At 39.0% G+C, this 26,793-nt stretch overlaps 1 protein-coding gene across 1 annotated transcript in view; it reads right to left on the bottom strand.

Moving 5' to 3' along the window:
- Positions 1–21,586: 21,586 nt before the first annotated feature.
- Positions 21,587–26,793, bottom strand: part of LOC113124610 (protein turtle homolog A-like) — a 39,505-nt gene continuing 34,298 nt past the window's right edge. The window contains exons 14-18 of the mRNA XM_026297630.1: positions 25,665–25,855; positions 23,909–24,123; positions 23,445–23,529; positions 22,470–22,637; positions 21,587–21,731 (exon numbers count right to left, since the gene is read on the bottom strand). Of these exons, the coding sequence (XP_026153415.1) occupies positions 21,694–21,731; positions 22,470–22,637; positions 23,445–23,529; positions 23,909–24,123; positions 25,665–25,855 (697 nt within the window). The 3' untranslated portion in view covers positions 21,587–21,693. The remainder of the gene's footprint in view (positions 21,732–22,469; positions 22,638–23,444; positions 23,530–23,908; positions 24,124–25,664; positions 25,856–26,793) is intronic.

Here is a 26,793-nt window from a genome sequence, read left to right as displayed (position 1 = left end):
ACCAGACTTCAAGCGTGTCTAACTGACATAAAGGCCTGGATGACCAGTAACTTTCTACTTTTAAATTCAGAGAAAACATAAGTTATTGTATATGGGTCTAAAAACCTCAGAAATAACTTTTCTAAAACTATAGCTACTTTAGATGGCATAGCCCTGGCCTCCAGCACTACTGTGAAAAACCTTGGAGTTATTTTTGACCAGGACATGTCCTTTAACTCACACATAAAACAAATCTCTAGAACTGCCTACTTTCACCTGCGCAACGTTGCCAAAATTGCGAACATCCTGTTTCAAAATGACATAGAAAAACTAGTCCATGCATTTGTTACCTCAAGGCTAGATTACTGTACCTCATTAATATCTGGATGTCCCAGTATCTTCATAAAACGCCTCCAGTTAATCCAGAATGCTGCAGCCAGAGTCCTGACAGGAACTAGCAAGAGAGACCATATTTCTCCTATATTAGCTTCTCTTCATTGGCTCCCTGTAAAATACAGAATAGAATTTAAAATCCTTCTTCTCACATACAAATCCCTTCATGATCAAGCTCCTTCATACCTTAAAGACCTCATAGTACCATATTATCCCAATAGACCACTTCGCTCTCAGAGTGCAGGTCTACTTGTGGTTCCCACAGTTTCCAAAAGCAGACTGGGAGGCAGAGCCTTTAGCTATCAAGCTCCTCTCCTGTGGAACCAGCTCCCAGTCTGGGTTCAGGAGGCAGACACTCTCTGTACTTTTAAGGCTAGACTTAAAACCTTCCTCTTTGACAAAGCGTATAGTTAGGGCTGGCTTCAGGTAACCCTGAACCATCCCTTAGTTATGCTGCTATGGGCCTAGACTGCCCGAGGACCATCGGTGCACTGAGCTCCCCTCCCCTACTCCTCCCCTCCCTTCCCTTCCACTCTCTTCCTCTCCTCCCCCCTCACATGTATATTCCACCATTAAATGTCACTAACCTTGTGTTCTCTCTCTCCCCTAGTTTGTGCTCTCTCCCTCTCTCCCTCTCTCTCTCTGTACCTTCTGCAGGTGTCCCTGGTCCTGGAGCTGTATATCGCTGATGTGCAGTTACTGGCCCCACCAACTTGCAGTGTCTATTTGTTGTTTATTGTTGCTGTTCTTTTCTCTCTCCTCTATCCACTCACCCCAACCGGTCGAGGCAGATGGCCGCCCAAACTGAGCCTGGTTCTGCTGGAGGTTTTTTCTTCCATTAAAGGGAGTTTTTCCTCTCCACTGTCACCAAGTGCTTGCTCATAAGGGAATTGTTGGGTTTTTTGTTTTTGTAAAGTGCGTTGAGATGATTTGTATTGTGATTTGGTGCTATACAAATAAAATTGAATTGAATCGAATTGAATTGAATTAGTACAAAATACTAATTTTACACGTAGCTCTAATTACTCGCAAATTAAAATCATATAATTAAATACATAGGTGAAATCATGACCATGCTAGGCTGCTAATGCTCCCAAAATAAACCTAGATAATGATGCATTCAGATGGAAAAATGTCACAGGTGTGTGTAATTTCAGTTTTTGGCTGTTTTTAACAAATTCCATCTCACCCACCCTCGATTTTGCTGTTTCTTTGTCCCACTCTGTTTATACAGAAGAAAGCAACCTCTTTGCTCTGGCATGTACCACTTCAGACGCTGTGGGACTGCTGCCCACTGAAAGCTCCTTCATGACTGGCTGCTTGAAAATGTTATTCGCAGTTTAAAAATGTTTCTTGTAACATTCGCTAGGTGGCAGCCGGAGCTAAATTACAGGTTGTATTTTGAAAACACAGACTGGAGAAGATATAATGACAACAGAAGGGCTGTGAATAACAAGTGTCATGGAAGGAGGGTAGTATAGCTAAAAAAAACACCGCATCCCATCCTATTCACTCGATTTACCAGACAATGTGCCAAATTTTAGCTCCTTTAACTTGGGAAAATAACGAGAATTTAAAAAATATCCAGTCAGAATCATTCCTACAGATGCCACGATATCAAGAAGAATCATTTCTAGTATTGGCTGAAGTCCAAAGCACTGTTACTTAGTTACTTAAACTCCCCATGGCTGATAAATGCCTCTTCAAACTCCAAGCCCAACACATTATTTCCGTTAAGATTTCAAAGTAGAATAAATTGTCATGTAGGAGGATGAAATTGTATTCTTTCAATGCCACAGTGTACAGAGTCTGTGCTCTAGTATTACAACAAAGTTCAATCATCTATCTGCCACAAGAAAAAGTCAACATTATATTCATTATAAAAGGTGCTTATAAAGCATGTATTTTAGTGCTACTATGCCGCATAGCATCACATTATAGAAGGTTTGATTTTTATCTTTCTCAGTATACAGTAGGTGTATAAGTACCGTATGCTAACATTTCGTACATGCATAAGAAAAATAGGCTTCTGCAGCAGTGAATCTCAGAAATGTGTGAGTGCTCTTGTCTCAGAAATGATCTTGCTGCCATTGTTGACTTGAAGTATCACTAAAACTCCCATCTGTGTAAGAATGAGGACCACAGGATAGGACACAGCTTGAAAGAAATGCCTCATTCACTCAAATTGCCCTTGAGTACAGAAAATGGACTTCTATTCAAATGTGTCTTGCACTGTAACAAGATGTTCAATTATATTTGTCTTCTGTTTCACTATGGGGTGGATGATTCTTGCAATAAGCAGATAGAGAAGAAAAAAACAATTCATGAAGTTTGTCATGGTATCAGATGTGCAGTACATCATTGTCCAGATCCAAATTGTTTGATTTCTCGCCCTGTAGAGGCCCATGTTCAGTTCACTGAGTTTTCGAATCTCTGTAGGAAGTAAATTTGCTGGCCTGCCACAGCTTGTCACAGAGAAGGTCAAATAAATCCCTATTCTCCTTCAGTGGGAGGGCCCTCACATCCTCCCTCAGTCCCGACTGAATAAGCACTTTGGAACACAGTAAAACAACAGGTGCTCATGCTCTGGCTCTCATCTTCCTGCATCATTCTCAGAAGAGCCAAAAAACTGGAGCCACTAGAGGGTTTCATTTTTTGATCACATTTTCTGCCTTTGTAGCATAACCCATTTGGCTTTAGTTGTCTAGCAGCTGATGTGCTAAAAATACTGAATGGCAGTTATTAAAGTAATTTTAAGTCTTTTAAAAAAACAAACCTTCCTTTTATTGTACATGCATGGCTTTTTATAACAAAGTCTCATAATGGCTCTTTTAAAAGGATCAAATGACATTTGTCTCAATACTGATTTAAAGATTTAAGGAAGAGCTTAGAGAGCTAAATACAGACCTGAGTACCTCGATAGATTCGAAAAGTTGGCAGGTTCTGTGGTATTGTTTCAGTGGTCATAGGTCTAAGCCAATTACCAGAATAATATAATATAATAAGGAGTCCCCCAAGGTTCGATTCTCATACCTCTCATGCCATTCTCATGCCTCAACTTCTCTCTCATCGTATGAAGCATGCAATCTTTTTGAATTTTGGCAAGTCATAATTTCCAACAGTTTATGTATATATACAGTACTATGATGAGTATAAGTAATGCAGTACATCCTGAACTGATGCCAAGACTTTACTCCTAAGCATTAAGTGAAAATCATAGTAAATTACTTTTAATTTTATATTGACAACTTGAAAAAAGTCCTTACCCAGTTCATAGAAAAGTTTTCATGTCTACCATTAAGTGAGATATAACATAGTACAGTAATTTGTTTGCAGCCACTTTTTTTTTATTCTCTGTTTTTGAAAATATTCAGACTAATTTATTGAATGTCAGATGAATACGAGACATAATTATTGCAAATACTGTGACTGGGAAAAAATTATTTTATTGAGGCCATGAGTTTTACTTGTATCTTCAACATAACAAACCACAAAAGGCCACAATGGATTTCTAAGCAGCTGAAATGTTGCTAGAGTGCTAGTTAACAGTGTCATAGCTCATATTGAGATGCTTGCACTACAATGCATGGCACACTTTGGTTTCTTGGTATGCTAACACAACAGAATGTGGCACAATAGACCTCCTTATGACACAATACGCCAATTATCGTAAATTTAGCACCCTCAATATCATGGACTAAGTTAATCCCTGCTGCCATGAAAGAACTGTCTCACTTTGCACTCACGCTGTGGGTGTTCTGTTATAAGGTGTTTTTTATTACACTATGAAGCTCTTATTTCTAAAAATACATTTTTATGTCTTGCTTGTGTTTACTCGTAAAAGAATATAAAAGAAATATCTCTTTATGTTGTAATATTGTTTGCAAGCTGAAATGTTTAAAAAATAAATCACAGTTGCTTCTCAGACTCAGGAGAGTTTTAAAATTTGGGACATAATTTCATAAAGATGTGAATGCATGAATTTGTTCACCAAACAAGACTTTTTGAGTTGTTTTTATTTTATGTTTATTTGTTCAAAAGTTGTGTCATTCATTTTCTATTGACCCATCATAACATGGTTCTTATACTTTTGAGAAACTTTCCACATCCCCTAAACCGAACAAGTGTTGTTATTCTTATTATCATATTTCTCATTTTCCTGATTGCCTTTTGAATCCCCTTCATTATTCTGTGGATCCTAAGTTGTTCTTGGAGTAATATTCAGATGAATTAATTTGTTATTTTTTATTTATTTATTACATTTATTTAAACTAAAACATGAGAAAAATGCATGATGTCTAACTTAATTCCAGTCTAATTCAGGTTTCCAGGTTTCCAAACTGTGCACCAGTATCTAATGATTGTAACCTTCTACTGACTCCCAATCAGTGTTACCCGAGTAACATTGAGGGGTGGGGGTGGGGGTCCTAATTAAAATAGCCCAGTTTATAATTTAGTAAAGACCATATAATATGTACTATATACTGTACAACTGGAAATCATTAACATATCCTATTCTATTATTATCATCATAGAGTTCTGATAAAAGGCTACATTCCTCATAACAGTGGGTCCAGCTCCTGCAATCTGATAATACCCAGGATGCAATCTCTGCCTCTGCCTCCTGCAGTAATGCAGCTCACATTGCTTTACGACTGTGAGTTTGGAGGACATTAGTTTGAATCCTTACATACACTTAATTTAAGATGGCTTTTATAAAAATGGTGTAATGCAAAAAAAAAATTCTCTTGGCTAGCAAAACTGACTGAGCAGATGGCAGAAGCAGTAATGATGTGGAAAACTTGAATAAAGCCAGATATTATTGTTATTCTTATCATGATCATCATCATTATCATAATCATTATTATTATTATTAGAATTATTATTATTAATACATTATGCTGGATGTCTGCAGTTATTTAATGCTTAAGTATTTCGCTTCAGATATATATACTATGATATATATACTATGTCATTTAAATGGTGGTGTGCCACATACAGTGACACAACATTAACGGTCCAGAAAATAGATGCTTTGTCCTTAAGTTTGAACAAAAGTCTTTTCGGTCCAAAGGCTGGAGTAAGTAGAGCTCCGTGTGAACATATGTGTGTTCACATCACAGACAGCTTATGATTGCTGATCTATCATTAGATTTGAATTTGATGTGAGGTATGTATATTATTGAGTTTTATGTATTTTAACACCCCATCTAGCGGCTGAAATTGCAAATTATCCAAGGCTATAAAGCTCTAGAAGTGTAGTTGGCAACGGTTTACGCTATATACTTGTCCTCATCCAAATAAATACTGATGTGAAATAAAATGAACAGCTGTTATATCACAAAGCTCTGACAGAAAAAAAAAAAAAAAAAAGAAAAAGAAAAATGAAATGACATTTGGTTACCAGTCATTATGTCTCAAGCTGAGCCTTTTGAACTCAACGCCTAGTTGTCAACAATGAAAACCACCCAGATGGTACAAAAAGTGGCCTAAATCATCATAACTATTAAACTATATTTACCCAAGCCATTTGACATTGGTCAACACAGCACGACTGATGTCTGAATGGTGATATACAGTAACTGGGGATTGTTGTAGGCTATCATAGGCTGTGTTGAATTGCCAGACACTGCTCACCTCTTTATAGTATAAGTCATAATTATTATTTTCTTTGCCATTACTTTTTTACTACTACTTGTACAAGGGAAGTGTCAAGGATATGGGAAGCGCTAAAAAAAAACATTTCAGTGCCCACAGACACTGCTCCCTCTCCATCACGTCATAATTGGGACTCCGATCGCTCAAGGACATTTTTGAAAATAGCCTTGAAAAAGTCTTGTGCTCAATTTCATTAGTGCTTCTTGGTTTAATCCTGTAGCATTGCACCATATGAATTATCAGTCAGGGGTGCCAAATGGCTTTTGTCCCTGTTTCAGCCAGCAGAGCAGTGCCAGACATAGTGCAGATGAGGACAACCATGGAAAAGTTAGACTAGTAGAGATTTTAGAAACTGTTACATGCACAGCACTCTCCCGTCCCTCTTTGATGTTACTTTTGTTCTTAAAAAGTGGTATTCCTATCTGATTCAAGAATTTAAAGCATGTTAGAAACAGGTCTTTGTATTGCTTTGATGTTTTTAACTCAAATGTAATCTGGGCTGATATCTGCTGTTTTTTCAGTGCGACTGAGGCTCCGAGTGAAGTGCAAACAGAGCAGTAAAGGCGAACTTGAGGTGTGATGGACAAACTCAAATGACAGTGAATGACAAGTTTTCAAACACTTGGAGGGCAGCAGAAAGAGACACACTCCAAAGTGTGAAGTGATGGACAAACTCAGATATCAGAGTTGATGGACAATCTCAAAACACCGACTGGACATGCTCAGTCAACTGCAAGGATGAACAGCTGGAAACAACAGAGCACATCAGCAAATGCAAATGACAACACGTGCCAGTTCTCATTACCCAGCAGGTAAAAACAGCAAACAGTGAAAGGTGACAGAGTGCACTCATTAACCTCTGACAAATGTCAAATGCAAAACAAAGAAATATGGGAACACAAATGAGAATGCAGCACGCTGCTGTGAATTAAACTCGATAGACCAGGGCTAAGGTCTCGCTGCATAAATGTTTGGTTTTGTTGTTCGACTTCACTAACCAATTCATAATCAGTTTGACTAATGGAATAATCTATTTGTCTGAAACATTGTGTAAAATGGCACATTGACAGTTGTATCTGGAGGTGAAAACAGATGATTTACAATGTAATGATCGCGGCTGATACTTCAGGCCTTGGGTTATGCATCACACAAGAATCAAGTAAATCACAGAAAACAGTCTGGGGATGCATTTTCATCCCTAGACTAGCAATTATAAAGTATGAGGCAACAAACAAGCTGTGCCTTTGTGCAGTCCTGCAGGACATTTTGCTTGTTGTTAATGCCTGTCTGACAGCTCACACTGACAGCTCTGCACTCCTATTTTTCTGTCATATTTGGCATCACTTAGTTTACATCTGGCATTCTTGGCTTTGGAGAGCTTTGTCTGCAGAAATTGAAAGTGTGCTGTTGTTCGAAGCTGCAAGCAACCAACAAATTCCATTTTATTACACAGTATAGATATCACAGGCAAATTCAAACCACAGGACAATTTCTTTACACAGGCTTCCTTGTCAGCTGTAGAAGATCTGGAAGATGAAGAGCAAATCAACAGGTGTAATGTGGAGATTGCATGGACATGTGATGTTATGCAACTGCTCTGAATGAAATGAACACCTGCAGGCAGAACCAATCTCATCCGATTGAGGACAAACTGTCATTGCAGTGACAAGTCAGAAAGGATGACAGTAAAACCTTGAAGTAGAAACAGACCTGAGGAATATTCAGATTCATGAATGCTAAACAAACCACATGATGATTAAACTGTACTACGGCACATTTTTACAACCAGAGAGAAGCTCATATCAGAATCAAAAACAGATGATAATATATTTAAGTTGCTAAAAATGACAAATTACAAATGCATTGCTGAATAGACATGGATCATCACAGCATCAGTTTTTCTTTCTTATACAAATTTACAGCTACTTTAGCGCCTGTCATATAACAAATAAATAAAATACATCTTTTCAGTTCGTTAGCTTTGTTGTCTAAGATGTGACAGCTCATAAGGCAAACAGAACCTGTTCCAGTTTATGCTGGAGTGAATGTCCTTAGGTTTTGCAGGTTTTGGTGAGAAACACAGAGCATTTAGAGGTCGGACCTCATGATGGCAACAGATGAAAAATTATGTCATTTCACTCAAACCACAATTGTCAACTTCATAGAGGCATTAGATGAAAAGTCAAGGAATCACCAAAGTAAACAGGGTTCCTTATTGTTGCTGAGACCAGATGGGACCAAAGTAGAGAACCAACCACTGACATCCCTGGATTAGAAACAATAATAATGCCTTAGTTTCCAGGAGTAAATATTTTAAGAAAACAAATGAAACACAGTGAAGCTTTTGCAGATACTCTCACCATCCATGTATCCATGATGCTTTGATGGGTTGTGGCTCTGCACAGAAACCTGAAAAACAGCTTTCTTAAAAATATTATTAATGATGCCATGAACAAACCAGGGATTCTTCAAATAATTATAACGAGAACAACAAATAATTATAACAACAAATAATTATAACAAGAACAACAGGGAGTGACAGGGCCAGACCCTCAAACAGAACACAGGGAGGCTTTAGCTGGTTGAAATGAGTTCAGTTAATTGTGATGTCTCAGTCACTTTATATCAGCCCAAATACTGCACGCTTTTTTATGCAATCATACTGGGAATGCAAGTTAATCTGACAAATGTGACTCTGTCATTACCAAGAAGCCATGTATTCAGATAAATATGGCTAAATATTTTATGGTCATTATTAGGATTAGTTACTGTAGCCTGACTCCAGCAATCCTTTTGTACAGAAGACACAGCAGCCAGTCCTTCTTGTTGATTTTTTTATCACTGTCTGACAATACTATAATTAAAAGGGACGTTTGCCAGGTTTACTGCCATAATTAGTGAGGAAGTGTGAAAATGCTTGCTCACCCACTGGTAGTGTAGATCTTTATGAGCAATTCAATTTGTTCTCCGTTTGCTCTTTTGAAATGTTATTTATTGCGCACGTGTGTGTATGTGTGTGTGTGTGTGTGTGTGTGTGTGTGTGTGAGAGAGTTGGTTAGAGGGGGGTCTACATCAGAAACTTATTTCAAATTCATGATGTGAAAATTATGGGCTAAATTATCCTTTTCATATTGTGCAATTCTTGAATTACTGGATTGACGGTGAGAGCTTCACAGCTATTCCAGAACAACAAAGAGATTTTGTCAGGCAGCACATAAAGCACCGTTAACAGTCGCACTCAGCTTGAAGAGGCTGATTATGCATCACTGCAAAGAAAAAAAAAAAAGTCAGTAATCATAGTAGAAGTAGTAATAATGGTTATATTTCATTTCTTTACTGAGACTTTTTACTTTGTGGAGCAACTCGGTTGTGTTCTACAGTAGCATATTCTGAAAGTATTAATATGAATGATGCTTGTCACTTCGAATATTATTTTTTGCTTATGGGTGTGTCTGTGTTTATTTATTTATCTGGCTTTTTAGGTTCTCCTCAGCTCATTAAATAAAGAGTGTATATTCCTGTCTGAGTTCAAGGGCTTACCTCTGGACATAATTTAACTACTGTAAAAACAGTGGTCTTAGGTAAACACACTCACCCCCCATCACTGTCCTTGCAAGGGCTCTCTCTAAAAACCTTCAAACTGTACATTTTCTCACAATGTGCTTCTATTTGTTTGATTGTTCAAAAATAAACTCTGGTGATTAATTGCTATGTCAGAGAGCACCTACATTCTCCTAAAATAGCCCCATTTTTCAAAGGCTTTGGATGAACCTAGTTCCATTGATTTTGAAAGTATTTGTGTATGCAAAACACTCAAAATGAGCGAAGGGGAATACCAATCAGTTTAAGTATTCACATTACTGCTCTGGTGGTGGAGAGCCCGATCGATGTTTGTGAGCACTTTTCATCCACTGTAATGCAAAGAACCTGTAAAGTCACTTAAGAGGAAAAGTCTGAGACAAAAATAAAGCACATGAAGCGGTGCTCTGTTTAAGGCTTTGAACTATGATTTATGTAGGGAAAAATAGATATTCAGCAGAAGAAGCGGCAAAGGACAAAAGATCAAATAGATTTACAAATACATTGTGCAGAGCTTATTTCACTTTACATGCTTTCAGTTTTATAATGTTGCACTTTTTATTTGAAACAACAGAGACCCTGACTCAGGGAGTGCATATAAATAGCATTTATTCAGCAGCTGTCTGAAAGTTATAACTTTTTATTACACACAAGGGCATAAAAAACTAAAACTATAATGTTGTCTGCCAATCAAAATCTGCCAAGACATCATGATAATGAAATGTTTACATACAAATCTTGTAGTCTGACATTAAAAAATACTACTTGAAAATTACATGCAACATGTAAAACTATCAAAATATTAAAATGATCAGACATAGTGCTTCTTAAGAAAACTGAATCAATTTACATATCTATTGACATCCACTTATCATGATGAGCTCTTTATTTCATCATATAGTGTTCGTAAACCTTTGCTACTAATTTGCATACATTCAACCATATATATAGGAGATAAAAAAATGTAAATAGACATTTATTTTAGAAAAGCAAACTACAGACAAATATGATTTTACTTATATAGATTGGTAGAATTTCCTGTTTTTGTAATATAAATGCATAGATTCTCCTTATAGTTAAAACTCATACTTGAAACAGAAGACTAAGGTCCAAACCTCAAAAGGTTTTAGCTACAGTTATTTTAGTTCACGAAAAGTCAAAGTCATCAGTCAAATACATTTGTCAAAAACAACAAACATAATGTCAACAGGCCTTTGCAGAAAATCAGACTTTTTGTACAAGTGGATTTCTCAAGGACACACTAAAACCATCAGTTATAATAAGGTCATCAATTCTGGATGAACACGTGTGGTAATCGGCGAGAGAATAAGAAACACACTGCAAGGTTACTGCCCCCTGGGATAACAAGAACACAGATGTTTTTCAAAAACACCATCTCTAGGGTAAACGCCTAATTAAAGTGAAATAGGGGTTAGGATAGAGCCTGCTCTACTATAAAACCAATACAACAGAAGAAAAGTCATTCCCTCCCTTGATGCTATTATTCCACTTTCTGCTGGGAGGCATTCGGTGAGGTAATTAACTTCACTGACATGTTGTGAATTCTTGCCTCATGGACTGAATGCTGGATGTGCAGATAGACTGATTGAAAAACTGCTATTTAGGTTTCAATCTTTAAATTATCCACGTCCGACCATATTTCTACAGTAATATTGCTGATAATCTCTCTAATTTTACACTTGGCAGGAGATAATAGCTGCGGCTTATCCTCTGCAACAAGCACTAATTGCTATCCTCGTTCTTTCTGTCATGGAAAATAAAATACCTGCTGTAGTCCACTTGACGATGGAAAAACACAAAAATAATTAAGAATGCCTGCAAGGTTAAATTAAACTTAAATGGCTTCATCGGTGGAACACAAAACAGAAACAGCTCATGTACATGCTACAGTATATATAGGAACTGTTACAGTGTAGGAAAAGTTTCATGCTTTTTTACTGCAGTACAATGTTTCGTCAACTTCTGTTAGACACCAAATGTCTCGGACCACAACTGCGGCTTATTGATGTGTCAAAAACTGAAATATGAAATGATTAAGATATAGTTAAACACAGTGACATCTATGACTATTAAAATGTTCTGGTGATTAACTTATTGTTACAGCCTGAGGTGACATTAGTCATGACTTAATGAACCTGGATTTCACAATGAATAACAGCTACCAAAGTTTCCATTGAAGCCAAAACAATAGATTCTAAGCACATGGCTTCAGGTACGAGGACAAGTTTACATTAGAGGAGACTTCTGACTTCAAGGTGGCTAAAGATGTTATTTTCATGAAATCAAGCACTGCTGTTGATGCTGTTTAGGGAGGTTTTGCAGTGATTGCCGTTTAGTGTTTTGCCATTCTGTAATTACCTGTCTATTTAATTGATTTCAGTGTTAGCTGCCAAGTCTGCCATTCCCTATGCCACTCAAACTGCCTTCACACCCATAAAGCATTCACAAGAAACCTACTAGTACCATGTGGAATAAAACTATGGTTGCTTATGGAATAATGAAAAAAATTCTTTTAGCTCAACAATACAAGTCTATAAACACATACACCAACTTCTCCCTGTTGTATTTCTGACTAAGTAGCTGCTTGTGGAGTTGTTGCTGCCCCCACAACGCTGGTATCAAACCCCATTTGGTGCCAGCGCACTAACAACATGCTGCCTGAATGCCAGTGAACACACGACCAATAAACCCATTCACTGTACACACAACGAAAGCTACAAAAAGCTGCCTGTCAGTGTGGCCTGCTGTCTTGTTGTTCGAATGCTACGAGTGTTTGCCTTTGAAATACGCTGTTGAAGTGGTGCCCTCTTTACACTCATCACCGTTTTCAGTATTTGCTCTCAGCATTGTGAAAATTCAACTCCACAGCCAGAGGTAAGAAACACGTGTTTTTTTCCCACCTCGTAAACTCAGAGGTCAAACTGATGTAAAAGTCTGAATAAATGGAAGTGCAGAGGATTAAAATAGATGACTGTGGCATTACCTCCTATCATTTTCTCAGGATGGAGGTTGTGTGCTGCTGCTGTACTAATACCATTAGTATAATTGAAAGCTGGTTGAGATGTAAGACAAGCATTTTATCAGTCAGTGAAGTCAGCTGCCCACTCAGTGTCAGAAGAACAGAACAGAGTTGTATATATGTGCACCATCACAGATTGTTCCTCTGGTTTACACTGCATCAATGGGGCAGAGTGAGGGGAGAGTATAGGCGCTGTTGTTCCTGTGAAATCTATTACTAAAGCTCTCCAACAAGCAATGAATTGTTACTTTCAATTACAAATCTATATAAAAACGGAGTAAAGTTGGTCATTTAGATCTAATGAATCCAATTTTCTTTAGTCTTTGTCAAAAAAGGGGTTTCTTTAAGTCTGATTAATGAGCACTACCATTGTTGTAAACACATATTTTTAAATAATCCAAGAAAAAAAAAACATAAACTAGAAACTAGGCTTATTTGTATTTTTATATTATTAGTCACCCAGAAAATATATTTTCTCAATTAGTTTCTTCATATGAGCAATGACATCCTATATGAACATCCTATTTTCTGCCAAGGTTTTTTTTTTTTTTTTGGTTCACTTTAGAAACGTATGTTTCTCTTTTTCTCCCCAGGTCTATTCTGTGTTGTAAAACGCTCTGGGCTCTGTTGGATTTTAAGGAGAATCTGACGACAGTTGGTGGTTGGTTGGATTTCTTCAGTCAGTCCCATCAAACTACTGAATTTTGAATGAGTGTTAAGAGTAATAAACACAAACCATTAATAAAAGATTTCTTCAATATACTTGTAAATACCAAGAATATGAACAAAGTTTCCAGTGAAAACCTGATTTTAAAAAATGTTTATAACAATATATAAGTTTATATGTTTAGGGAGGGGCTTTTCTCACCTTTTCCCAACATTTTTATGCGAAATACAACAAACTTTTTTTGAATTATTTTCCCAAGAAGATACTGAGCTGAGCTTTAGGCCACCACGCATAGAATCTGAGAACCTCAGATCTTTTTCTGGTGGTTTATAACGACACTGTGGCAGATATTAATATATAGTGGGTTTTTATTTTTCTGCATGTTGAGAATAATACTATAATTACCTAATGACTTTCAATCCAAGTGGCTAAGTTTAATGATGACATTCACTCAAAGATTCAACATACTAATTATGGTGAGCATCACGATCACCATATGGTTATACTTTTCAATTTGTATATGACATTTCGTTTCATAAGACTTTGATTAGTTTCTAGCTTCTGAGAGCCACTTCCTGGCATTTGCAAATAATTCATTCACTGCTTAATGGATATAATAAATGAGTGCTCAGTTTAAAGCTAATCCCCCTAAGTACACACAATAACTGAAAAAGGTAGCAGTATAACAATCAGGTTTATGAGCCCTCACTGTTGTCCGCAGCTCTTTGTGAACAGGTTTCTCTTGTTATGGCTTATTCTGTTGTACTCTATAGTGCTGTTTTTCTATGCATTTCATGACTGAACCCTTGAGGGTTCATACAATATAACATAGTTACCCAAAGGATTCTGATGTTCAGGTTTTAGACCTGAATGGGGAAAAAATGGCTGAATGACAAAAGTATTATATCCAGTATACAAGACAATATTTTCACATACAGTACTTCCCTTTGTTTGATGCATTGGAAGCACAATATTTAGATTCAATTTCAAAAACGTAGGCACAAAAGTAGTGCTGACTACAAATCCCAAGAGCAGCACATGGGATTTGATCATTAATGGACTTGAGGTACAATATGTGTACACCAGAAAAAGAAAATGTCCTACAGAAGTGAAACATTGATTTGCAGTAAATGTACCCTCTATGAGTGAATTTAAACTATAGAATGAATTCCCCACCATGCTCTGGTTCACTGTAGAGTTCTGAGGTAATTATTCGGTTGACTAATGTGAAGGTCGTGAGCTAAAGCAGCAAGAAAAACCAAATTTCCTTTCTCAATTGTTCATGGAGAAAAAAAAAAAAAAAAAAAGAGTACAAGCATGAGTTTCTTAGTTGGTTTAGGCCAATGGCAATGTCTCTGTGTGTGTGTGTGTGTGTGTGTGGGGGGGGGGTGTGTATAGATTGAGGTGACAGTGATTATCAGCCTTTGGAGTGCTCCCCCCCATAGAGATTTTGAATGCTGATTCCTCTCAGTATCAGGTATTCAGTGATGTGTGAGCAGTATTAATTCTTTCCAACTCTTTGGCACCCGTTAGCTGGCCTACAGCATAGTTAAAATCGCTACAGAGCAGTAATGGTGCAACACAGACGCTAGAACAGCTTCCTCCATTTGGATTCGCAGACTCTTTCCATTCCCTCAAAAGTCATCATGGTTGAGATTGCTTTCCAGCTGGTCAGCAGTACAAATCTGTGTCAAAGCTCAGCAAAGTTTAACCCTACATCTTATATGGGATGGACAGAAATGGGAAAGACTGCCAGGTTGTCAAAGGACATTCATATACTGCACAATTCAAGACAAAACTGCATGATTGTGGACTTCAGGTTTAAAAATACTTTGCACTTGAAAAGCACAGATATAATTCTAAATGTTATTGGTTATCAACTAACGATACAACTCAGCACTCACAAAACTAGGATTTGTTGATGTACTATCAGGGAAGGTATTTAACTCTATTACTATTACTATACTATTTTCCTCAATGGGTGCCACCTGTATCAACGTGAATAACTCTCAGAAGGAAACAGGTGTCGTGGGGAGAAAAACAGCAGTAATCATTCAGTGAATTGGCTTTCAGGAAATTTAAGTTCAAATAAAATTATAAAAAATAATAATTTAGCTAGTTAATAAAAAATAACCAGGGACAAACCTGACGCGTTGACATTCTCTTCAATATATACTGTAACACATGTAATGTAATTGTAATTAGAGGTGAGAGGAAACAAAAGCTTTAATCCAGATAAAATAGAGCAAAACCTGAAGCAGAGAAAACCTTTTAAAATGTATTGATCTTTCTTATTTATTGTCATTTCATAAAACCCTCTTGTGCAAAACACTGACAGTGCCTGATGATATCTAAAAACATAATCATCCAGAGTCCAAACCAGTCACTCAATGGCTGAGATCATTTTGTCCCTTGTGTGACCAACAAGTCACCTCTGAATGAAGTATATGCATATCAAGCTACACAAGAGACCAGGGTGGATCCATCAGCACAGTCTAACGTTTGATACCAGCAGATTGGCAGCTTGTTTCTGAAGAAAATGAAAGTGTGATGATGGGTCACAGAGCAAAAGAAAATTTCAAAGGTCTGCACAGGAATAAAGATAATGCTGTGCTTCCATTACTTTTGCTGAGACCTGCTAAGTGTTGAAAACATAGAAATGAAGTTCAAAGAGACCAACCATTCTACCCCTGAAAAGCCATTATGTATAGGTCTGAAATCACACTTTCTGCCACATGCACTTTTTGGTGATGCAAGTCAATAAGTGAAAGGACACACCAGTTGCGATGAGCCGAAGGCTGGGGCTGTCAGAACAGCACGGTGTCTGGTTCTTGCTCAGCAAAGCAACTGCTTTGATGCCCTGGGAGCAAAGAGAGCTGAGTGCAATTTTTCAGTGCCTTAGTGGAGCACTGGCTGCTAGGAAGGCTACAGCGCTGAGCAGGCTTCAGCAGATTCAATGAAGAAAGCAGGCCTGTGGGTAAAAAGAAAGTTGCGAAATTATCTTTGCCTTTCCTGATATTTTACTGCAGATGTTATTTCATTAAATGTCTGTGCCCTGCTGGATCTGTCCCCACCAAACTAAACTCCCACAGATACAAAACAGGTTGAGGAACAGACATTAAATAAGAGCTTCTGTGCACATGCATGCAAGCTTGTGGGGTAATTCAGTGAAGCCAGATAACAGTAAAAACGTGATTTTTTTTTTCTTAAAACTGCAAACTGTTCCAGTAATGTTCTGTTAAATGTCACTCTCCACCACGTACACTATGTTGTGCTTCCATTTCCAGCTGACAAATTTACATCTATTGATCTTGTATGAGAAATGAAAATAAAACTTAAAAATTACATAAAGCTACTGGTTTGAATATACATTTGAGCCTGTATGGACCCATATACTGTACTACATATAAATCACATCACATTGAGCAGTTCATAGTAAAAGGTATACTATACTGTACTTTGGCAGACAAATCGGTCGTCAAAAAAAGGAACAAACATCTCAGCCTCTACAACTTCGCCTTCTGGTGGTTGTAGAAATGAATGTTAATATGGTGACCAATGAGGAGAAGGTCAAGATGGATAGATAGTGTAGGCACCATATATTGTGGATACTATAAGCCTTGCATGGATCACTGGTAAAATCTAGGTTGTGGTACCATGGTTCGCCCGGAGCACCAACATAAAATGGAGGGATCACCGCAGAATATTGAGATCACTCTCATAAATTATCAGTCTCATAAAATATCAGTCAGTCTCATAAATTATCAGACTCATAAAATATCAGTCATAAAATAGCAGGCTGGCTCAGAGACCATGTGTGAGGAGAAAGAATTGACAATAAAACTGAGAACAGAGCAGGACATTTGGGTTTCTCAGACCTCTCTTTGTTCACCTACTTCCCATAAGAAACAAAAGCAACTAAGCATTCAACATGTATATACAATCATCCAGCATCCACATAACACCCAATCCAGTAAACCTAACCCTGTGTTTTGTTCAACCTAGTGTTGCTCTGGGCCAATCCTGTGATGGGAGATGTGCAGCAGGTCATCTTTTAGCCGACATTGCCCTGCAGCTCTGTTCAGTGCAGTGTTTCTGAAGAGGTGGTAGACGGAAGATTTTGTCGACATTTTGGAGAAAAAGGAGAAGCAAGGTTGCCCTTCGTCTGTCTGGAACTTGCAGCTTACAATAAATACAGAGCTAATCTTGTTTAAGATGTGCGGCCCATGTGATGGTTCTTTGTACTGAAGCAGGGCATGTCATGGTCTTGCAGCAAACACAGATATGTCGCCTGTCTGCTGCAGATTGCAACACAAGAGAGGCATATTGAGATACTAATATTGAAGTTCCTATAGCCCCAGCATTTTCTAAAGAAAAAAATAAATGACCAGAAACACTGGATTCTTCTCCTGTTGCACCTCTGCATATGTCTTTACCACACATTCATTACATCCATTCACACATTCGAGTCACGCAGCAGTGAGGAACAAAGAGCAGCTCAATGGCTCAGTGCTGCAGTCTGGTCTGGTGTGAAAAGTGCATTTTTCATCATTATTGATTATCATTATATTGCCATTATTATTGACTAAATGCAATAACCTCTGGTGGAAACAAACAGGAATGTGCAAAGTTATGTTTAGTTCCTGTGGCCCCACAGTTCCTGGAACTATTTTATCAGAAAAGCAGCAAAAAATACCCACTCCTCCTTGGAGATTAGGATGTAATTGATGCCAAAGGTTGCCTTGTGAATGGTTTGCACAAAATCCTACATGGAAATGATGTTAAGGAATGGAAGTCATTACTAATTGGCTATTTGCAAGCTAACATAGTGACATATTTTTCGCACAATGTACACAACTAAAGGCCAGATCTGCAAGTTCCACAAGGCTATTAAATTTTTCTTTTACTGTCATATTTATCAACTTCTGGGCATTTTTAACTTCATACATCAGCTGCTGGCAGAGAGGCAGACAGGAAATGGGTGACAGAGAGTGGGGAGAGAGCTGTGTTAGATGGTGGCTGGACTCAAACAGCGCATCAGCAAAACCACTCAAATGTTGGGGTGCCCTTGTATCAGCTTCTTTTTGAAGTTGAGAAGTACTGAATACACTTTGCTGTCATCAGGTAGTGCCAAATCCCTATTCAGTGACCTGAAATAGTCCTTGCTCATGTCCTTTTCCACTAGAAAGCATGGTATCCCTCACAGGTTAAATAGTGACGATTCACCTACTGAGCTGAACTGGACAACAATCACCCAGTCTATTTTGTTTTGACTCTGCGTTGTACTGTCTCCATTAAGATTCTGAACAAATAAATATGTCTGCTTATCCATTGGGGTTCGTATCAACAGCACATTATCAATAAGAAAAGAAAAATCCTCACCATCATCCTCTCCAGGTCGTGAGCAGAAATCAGCAGCATCCCACTCATAATTTTCATCAACGGAGGCCTTTCTCCTAAAGAAGTTATAAAACATCACTTGTTACCAAATACAAACCCAGTCCAGCTGTTTAATGCACACATACAGTACACAGAGCGTCTGCAGAGGGCAAAGCTCTCAAAAGGAATGACACTATACAATACATGAAATTCATTAGATTCTTCAACAATTTTATTGTTTATGTCTTATATCACTAGGCAGATGTTTGGTGAATATTTCTGTTAAGACTTGTAATGCTTGTTTATTTACACTGATAACCTACAGCAGAAAGTCACAGTTATGAAACATGGTGTTTTATGCAGCTCGTCTCTTTTTGTTACTTTATTCAAATGAATTACTTTCTATTGTTATTGATTTGACATTGTCCACACTGTACTTTAATTATAGCAACAGCATTTGACACCCACACACTTTGAGGGAATTTATACAACTTAACACACACTGTAATAAAGAATTTTTTTTTTTGTCTGGTATGAAGTTACTTGTCTTGGCAATCTGCTGAAATTTTTGGGTAAGAGAAAGATAACCCTGAACATACTGTATTTTGTTATTTATTTAAATTATATTAGTCGGTATAAGGTTTACCTTAAAACTCATATCAACCACACAGGGTCCTCGTTCACTATAAATGCAAGTTCCCACATTTTCTTCTACAAAACATTTTCCTGCATTTGTTGTGTCTTTATTACCCTTGAACTGAATCCATCTGGTCTCTGTGCTTGTCCTCTCTGCTCCCCTGGCTCGCTTCTACAGTCTCAGGTGAGCTGGTGAGGGTTGGTGAAAGGGGGCACAAGGACAGGCGCCTGTTAGCGGGCTCCATGCTCCCTCGACCGCTGCTGGCATAACTGCTGTAGCTGCTCCCAGACTCTGGCACTCCATCATAGCTTTCCGCCTCCAGTTCCAGTGCCTCATGATCGTTGTCGGCAGTTTGTAAGCATCTCGACATTTCTTTCATTGTCTCCAAGTAACCTTCTGCCTCTTTCATGGCCTTCTGGTGGTAGGCAATTGGCCATTTTGCAGCATTTGGAAAGATGGATGTCTCTCTCCTTAACTCAGAGTGGTGAGGCACATCAGCATTTGTTATGGGTCTGTCTTGATTGCATCTTGGAAATAAAGGGTCCACAGTGGGAGATGAATGAAAGGCAGCTTGGTTAGCAGAAGGAGAATTTGCAGGAGATTTGGAAATCTTAGGAGGAGACCTTTGAGGTTCCCTGAACAGTCTGTCGGGACGAGAGGAAGATGCGACAGAGCAGGTGCCCTCGCTGAGTGAGTTTATCCACGCCTCAGGGGTGAGGAAATTGCTCTTTTTCTGTCTTCTCAAGTCTAGGCTCTGACTTCGCTGCTTAGATTCCCAGATTTTAGAGTCTTGGGTCACATTTCTCAAGAATTTTGGTTCTGGAGGTTGTGGAGAAGCTTTGTTCCTTATAATATCATCATCAGAAGCAGGACTATGGTAGTTAAAGCTTGTGCTCCTCCTGATGTCTTCATACTGGCCTCTGTGGCTCACTGAGCTCCCTTGTTGCACATGAGAGGCAATTCTGTGGTGTAGCATTGGCCTTGTAGACTGCATTACACATACGTCCAAGTCTGGCTCATCCACACTCATTTCAACAGACATATCTTTATCAGTGGGCCCACCACCAACTACCTCTGCTTTTGAAGAGCCTGGGACTGCATTGACAGATGAATCAGATCTTTCAGTATATTTATTGCTATGGAAAGACAACATTGAAATGCTGCCATGACTAAGATTGTTCGGTCTCTGTGCCTCAGAGCATAAATCATTTGTTTGCATTTCTAAAACTATGGATTGTGGTAAATGATCATAGCCCTGTGGTGCTGCCTCTACCCTTTCATTTCTCGGCTGCAGTGAGGAGAGATGTGGGAGAGTTAATCCTTCTTTGTCTACCTCCTCAGATTGAACAGGGGCCTGTTTGGTGAAGGATAAAGCAGGATGATGGTTGCTGGATTTAAAAAAAGGACTTGCAGGTGATGATGAACCGCAATGGGCGGGTTGAGAGAATGGAGGATGAGGTTCCCAGTGGGCAGAGGATGAAGAGTAACGATTTGGGAACAGACCAAAGCTGTCCTTTCTGCCCTGGGGGTATCTGTGCGGCAAGGTACTGCTCTTATATTCCCAGACAAACTTATGATCACCATCCTCGCTTATCTCTTTATACAGCTGCTGATTCTTCATGTTCCTTATAGAATCTCTTTCCAGAGTGTATCTTCGGAGCTCCCTCTCTAGTTCCTCCCTCTCCTGAGCCAGTTTTAGGCAGTGATTCAGGTTCCCCCTCTCCCGCTCGTGCTCCATCTGGAGCACCAGGGTGCTGGCAGTAGTAGACCGCTGACCTAGACCAGATCGGATATGTGGGAGCACTGGAAATGTTGGAGTGAGTACTCGCTCTTGATGAGGAATGGTGGTAAAACTGCTGTTTAAGCTGTTGAGCTCAGGAAAGCCATCGCAGCTTGCTTTCTCATTCAACATATAGGAGCCATGATGGGACAGGTGCTGGACCACACCACAGACCTGGTTCGTGGAAACAGGCTGTGCTGGTTGGCAAGGCGGAAGCTCGACGGAGAGCACAAATGGTGGCTCTTTCCTGTCTTCTCTCTCAGAGTGCAGAGACACAGACCTTCGGACTCTAGCAGGTTGGTCGTCTCTTATGCTTTTCTTGCTGTGAACACTGAGTGTGTCATTATCAGATGCCAGGTGTACAAAGCGCCCATCTGGACCTCTAGAGATCAACTCAATTGGGGGAGAAATCGGAGAAGATGCTGTCCTAGTAAGGTGGCTTCTGCTGTAGTTAGACAGGAGATTCTTCTGCCAATGACGATTCTCAGTGCTAAAGGAGGAACAGTCTGTCTGCGAGGAGGAGGTGGTGGTGGTAGAGGAAGTGGTGGGATAGAGGGTGCTGACTGGAAGCAGGCTTTTCTTCAACATACTGTCTGGAGTGCTGGTGCCTGATGTCTTTCTGTGGGAGACAGAGAGAGGAAAAGAGGGAGGCAGAGGGGGGAAAGAAGAAAATTGTAAAAAACACTGGAGGTGTAAGAAGAAGAGAAATACAGACCGGGAAAATAAGAGAGTGAAAGAGGAGGCGGGAGAGATGTAGACAAAGAGAGACCAAAACAGCAGCAGCACCAATAGTTGAAGATGAAGAAGGAAAACATGATATGAAATAGGAAATAATAGAGGCACTGGCCTTTTTGACTGATTGTAGCTTGTAAAGAAAACAGAGGGAAAAGGTCAATTGGAGGAATTATAATGAAATGATAAAGGGGTACTTACATTGATGAGGAGCATTTATAGATGGCAGGAGGGGGCTCTGAAAGGGAGGGAAAGGGGCAAGATGATATCTGACTCATTAGGATACAACCACAATGACCAAGATGTAAAAACATAATCAACCCTAATAAGAGCCTATTAAAGGGCCCAAGGCACCCAGGCTTGTCCAAAAAGTTAATTACACTTACATTTATCAGCCACTAATGAGAAATTACCCTAATTAGCAAGTAATGTAAATGACATCAATAACTTTTACAACTGAATGGATGAACAGGGGACAAAAAGACCGCCAAATCCATGCAGTGGAGTATGATTTATATAATGGATTGAAAGTGCCTTCAATATTTTATTGAATAAATGATGATATTCATGATGCAGTTCATCAAAGTGAGTGTCCGCTGAGTCTCTGGAGTTAGGGGTGTTTTACCATCCTTCTTTCTGCGACGCTTGTCCCTCTTGTGGCTGATGACACAGGCGGACCCCAGCAGCAAGACCAGTGCCAAGCACATGAAGCCAACACCGCCCAGCACACCGGTCAGTAATGGCTCCGGGACGAACTCTAGGAGTCGGGATGTAGCAGGGTACATCTCCATCCCTGTGACATCATTTCATCCATGATATATATATATATATATATATATATATATATATATATATATATAAAAAAATATAAGAGACCATTACGTAAAATAAATGTTACCAAAATAAAAGTATACATCTTATACATTTATATTTTTGTAATTGCACTCTTCACTGTACTATTATTTACAAATCTTAAAAATTTACATTTTTCTCTTTTTGCGGTTTGGAAAAAAAAAATTTCATTAAGCTACAATCATTTGATCATAATGGCCGACCATCAATACATTCACATTTTTACTCTATACTAAATGCAACTTATTTTAATTGATCAGATCCATACTTCACATCACTGCTACATGATGACCATTATCAAATCAGAAACATCATTACTTAATCTGTCAGATGTCACCCTAAGTTTATCAGCAGAGGTACACTAAACAATACACACAAAATCTAGGCCTCAACCGCTGTGACAGGCCTTATGTGACACCAATAGGAATTGTAGATGGGCTTTGGTTTGATTTACCGTAGCCAATGAAACATTCATGTCACATTCACAGAAGAATCAGAAAAGACCAGGATAAATTCTATTGCTAACTCTTTTGAGAAATTATTAGTGGAGCTATTTCTATCATTCAGGCTTTTAATGGATAACGTTCCCTGGGGCCCTGCTCTAATTTTGGTCTAACGCTGGGAACAGAGGGATGGGGGAAGGAATAAAGAAGGAGACAGAAGAGTTAGATTTTTGCCAGAATAAAATACTGAGAGAAGGGTGAGTTGGAAACAGAGAGAAGGGGCAAGGTAGCTTCCATACACCTACCCATGGTGGAGACATTGACTGATGGACTGGGCTCGCTCAGCAACTCCCCGCGACGAGATAGTAGCCGCAGCTCGTACACACAGTCCTGAAACCAGCATCCACACACACACACACGCACACACACAGACACACACACACACACAGACACACAGAGTGGGGGACGACACAGGATGAAACCACACTTTGTCAACACAGGACTGTGCCTGCAATGCTAATGAAGTTCATCTGAATTTGTGTAGGCCTGTATAGGAGGAGAAAAAGGGGGATGAAAGTAGCAGAGAGGAGAAAGGGAAACGTTCATAGATTGAAAGATGACAGAACAGTGATGGCTACCATGCAGTGTGCAAAAATGAGACTAAAAAAGTAAAAACACGACAGTATAGCCTAGATAAAAATCTCCAAAGCATTCAACATGCAGTGAGAACTGATTAGTCTCAGAGGGAGCAGTGCGGCTGGCTTGTTACCTTGTGCAGACCCGGAACGACTATCTCACTAGCGTTGGCACTGATGCCATCGTCCAAATTAAACCACTCCCCTTGCTCGGTGCGGGACTGGAGCACAAAGCTTGTGATGGGAGGGTGCTGAGCCTCAGGAAGGGACCATTGCAGAACAACACCTGCTGAGCCCTGATTGGCTGACAGCGACGCAGGGGGCTTTAGTTTACTTCTCGGTGGAGGATCTGAAGCAGAGGGCATAAGAAAGTTCAACCTTCAGAGTTTGAGGGCAAAGCGCTGGGGTTGGTGATAACATGGTGCCAGGTCTTTTTATACTGTTTGAACTCAAACAGTAACATTTCAGAAAGGTTCAGGCTGTAATTGCTGTACAACTTACCACAATATTTCTTAGCCACAATAATCTTAAGATGAAAACTTCTAGTACATCCTTACTGCCACAGCAAAGTAACGTCAGCACGCTTTTACATTCATTAACTACTTTTGAGAACATTAAGTTGATAAGCTGAAATATTGATGATTTACTGAATAAAGTCAAAATTGGAATATAGACTTCATTTACTAATGAGTGCATAAAAAACCCCATCACCCCATTAGCACCCAATATACATGTTATAAATTCAAATGTATTTTTGTGTTTTCTCATGAATGTTTACGATTGTACAGAACAATAAGATGCTTCCGGGCACAGAATCGGCATTGCAATGAGTAATCCACTGGCCTGGCCTGCACATGCGGGAACGGAAAAGCATTCCTCAATGGGCTGCACACTCAGCTAAGTAGAAGGGAACAGCAGCGGCCGCACTGGGTAAAAATTTCAGAAGACTGTCGAGAGCTAGCATTTGCTAATTAGCAGACGAGAGGATAGCCGAAGCATGGGAACATCTTTAGTTTTCACAGATTTATGCTTATTATGCAAATTTTTTTAAGCAAATTTAACAGCAGTCCATCCAGTCATTGACAGTGAGATGGAGCTAGATGAATCACATGATCACCAAAATAATTAGAAAACATTGGCTGTCCACCATGAATGTCTATCAAGTTTATAAAAAAGAGAAGAAAAAAAAAGACATTTTACAGGACAATGCCTGGTGGCAGCACTAGGATTTATTCTCCAAGCACCATGGTCATCTGTACAAAACCTAACGGCAATCCTTTCAGGTTGAGATATTTCAGGCTTGACCAAAGTGCTGCAAACAATCAGACTAAAAAACTAATGGACCGACAATACTATCCCTGCAGCCATGATGCTAGTATGCCTCAAAATTCTGTTTAACTTTATACTGGGAGTGTGACCAAATGATGGGCTGATGTCAGTCACGGATGAGGCTCACTGAATTGCAAAAAAGTTTCTTTATGATGATATGATAAAAAAGAGTGGTGTTTTCTTCTCACACAAACAATCTTTATATTGTACCTAGCACATCAAACACAAAACAGGCACATTTTATTTTTGGCCTGTGGGCAAGATACTGACAGAACCAACTTTAATTAGATACAGTTAATATAATCTGCTCCTGGCGCCGTCTGTCATTTCAACTGGTGACGGTCATCAAGGGCTAAAAATGAAAAAATCCTGCTAAGTGAAGGTTCTGTGCTTTGTTAAATATTAATAAAAACACTATGAGGAGAAATATAACATTTCACAAGGTATTTGTGAGATTCAGATCACAGTGACAGAGTACTTTTCTAAAAGCTTCAACTACAAAATGGAACAGGCTGCTCGAATCAAAAGGACTTAAGAGGAAACAGGGGCAACTGTACTGACCCAAAGTCCGTGTGGTGACTATCTCGCTGAAGGGTCCTGTGCCCATTTTATTGTGAGACAGGATGCTGAACTGGTAGTCGGTGGCAGGAGACAGGCCTGTCACCTGCAGCTCTGTGCCAGAGGAGGAGGGCACAGGCACAGAGAACCAGTCTCTCTTTCCATCATTATCACTCGCTGAAATCTTCTTCACCCTGCAGAGAGAGAGAGAGAGAGAGACAGAAAGAAGAGAGCTGAGAACAAAAGAGCGGCGGGGAATTCTGGGATCCTGGTTTTATGAAACATGACAGAAAAGTAGGTTTCATTAATCATTCATACTCATCATCAGTTCCACATTTTGCGGCAGAGACAGCACTGATGATTCCCAGCTATTGCACAGAGAGCTTGCAACTCCAATTATGGTGATTTTCATGTTCCTACCAGAGCCAAAACTTCTACACAATTTTACACAGAGCAAATTACTTGACCTTAAGTCTAAATAAATAAATAAATAAATAAATAAATAAATAAAATCCTATTCACCTATTCAAAACTAAAGGAACTTTTCACAATTGGTTATATCAGTAAGACAATAAACCATTTTAGTGTTTGAAGATGATGGTGTTAGTTCACATATGTTAAAATAGGACTAACAGGTAAAGGGTAGGAAATCAATCATACAACCACAGTGCAGTTAATTGTGAAGTCCTTTGTTAGACACTCCTGTGTAATTTAAATTTAGCATAGATCCTGTAATGGTTGTGAATAAAGCAGGTCACATTTCTAAAACACCTAAGAGCAAAACTAAATCTGTGGGTGTTATCTTATTCTGCAGCAAATGATTTGACAAGTATGCAGTACAGTGTGAAAATGTGCCATCAGAGCACATTTACAAATGGCAAATAAGCAGAAATGTCAACATTGTATTTACTGGGAGTCACAATATACTAACAAGACCTGTCAGTCTTTATGAGGAACAAATTAACACTGCAATTTAAATATTCACTTTATATTTAGTTATTTTCTCATGTTACAGGTTTTCTCATAACAGACAGTGTGTTCACTTCATAACCTTTGGCCAGAGCATGTCTGGCTGTCAGAGCAAGGAGTAGCTGAGACTTTAGGAGGTTGTTTTTACTGATTGAATGATCTA

The sequence above is a fragment of the Mastacembelus armatus genome, chromosome 12, assembly GCF_900324485.2.
Source record: "Mastacembelus armatus chromosome 12, fMasArm1.2, whole genome shotgun sequence".
In the NCBI taxonomy this organism is placed as follows: Eukaryota; Metazoa; Chordata; class Actinopteri; order Synbranchiformes; family Mastacembelidae; genus Mastacembelus; species Mastacembelus armatus.
This window is presented reverse-complemented; position numbering and strand designations above follow the sequence as displayed.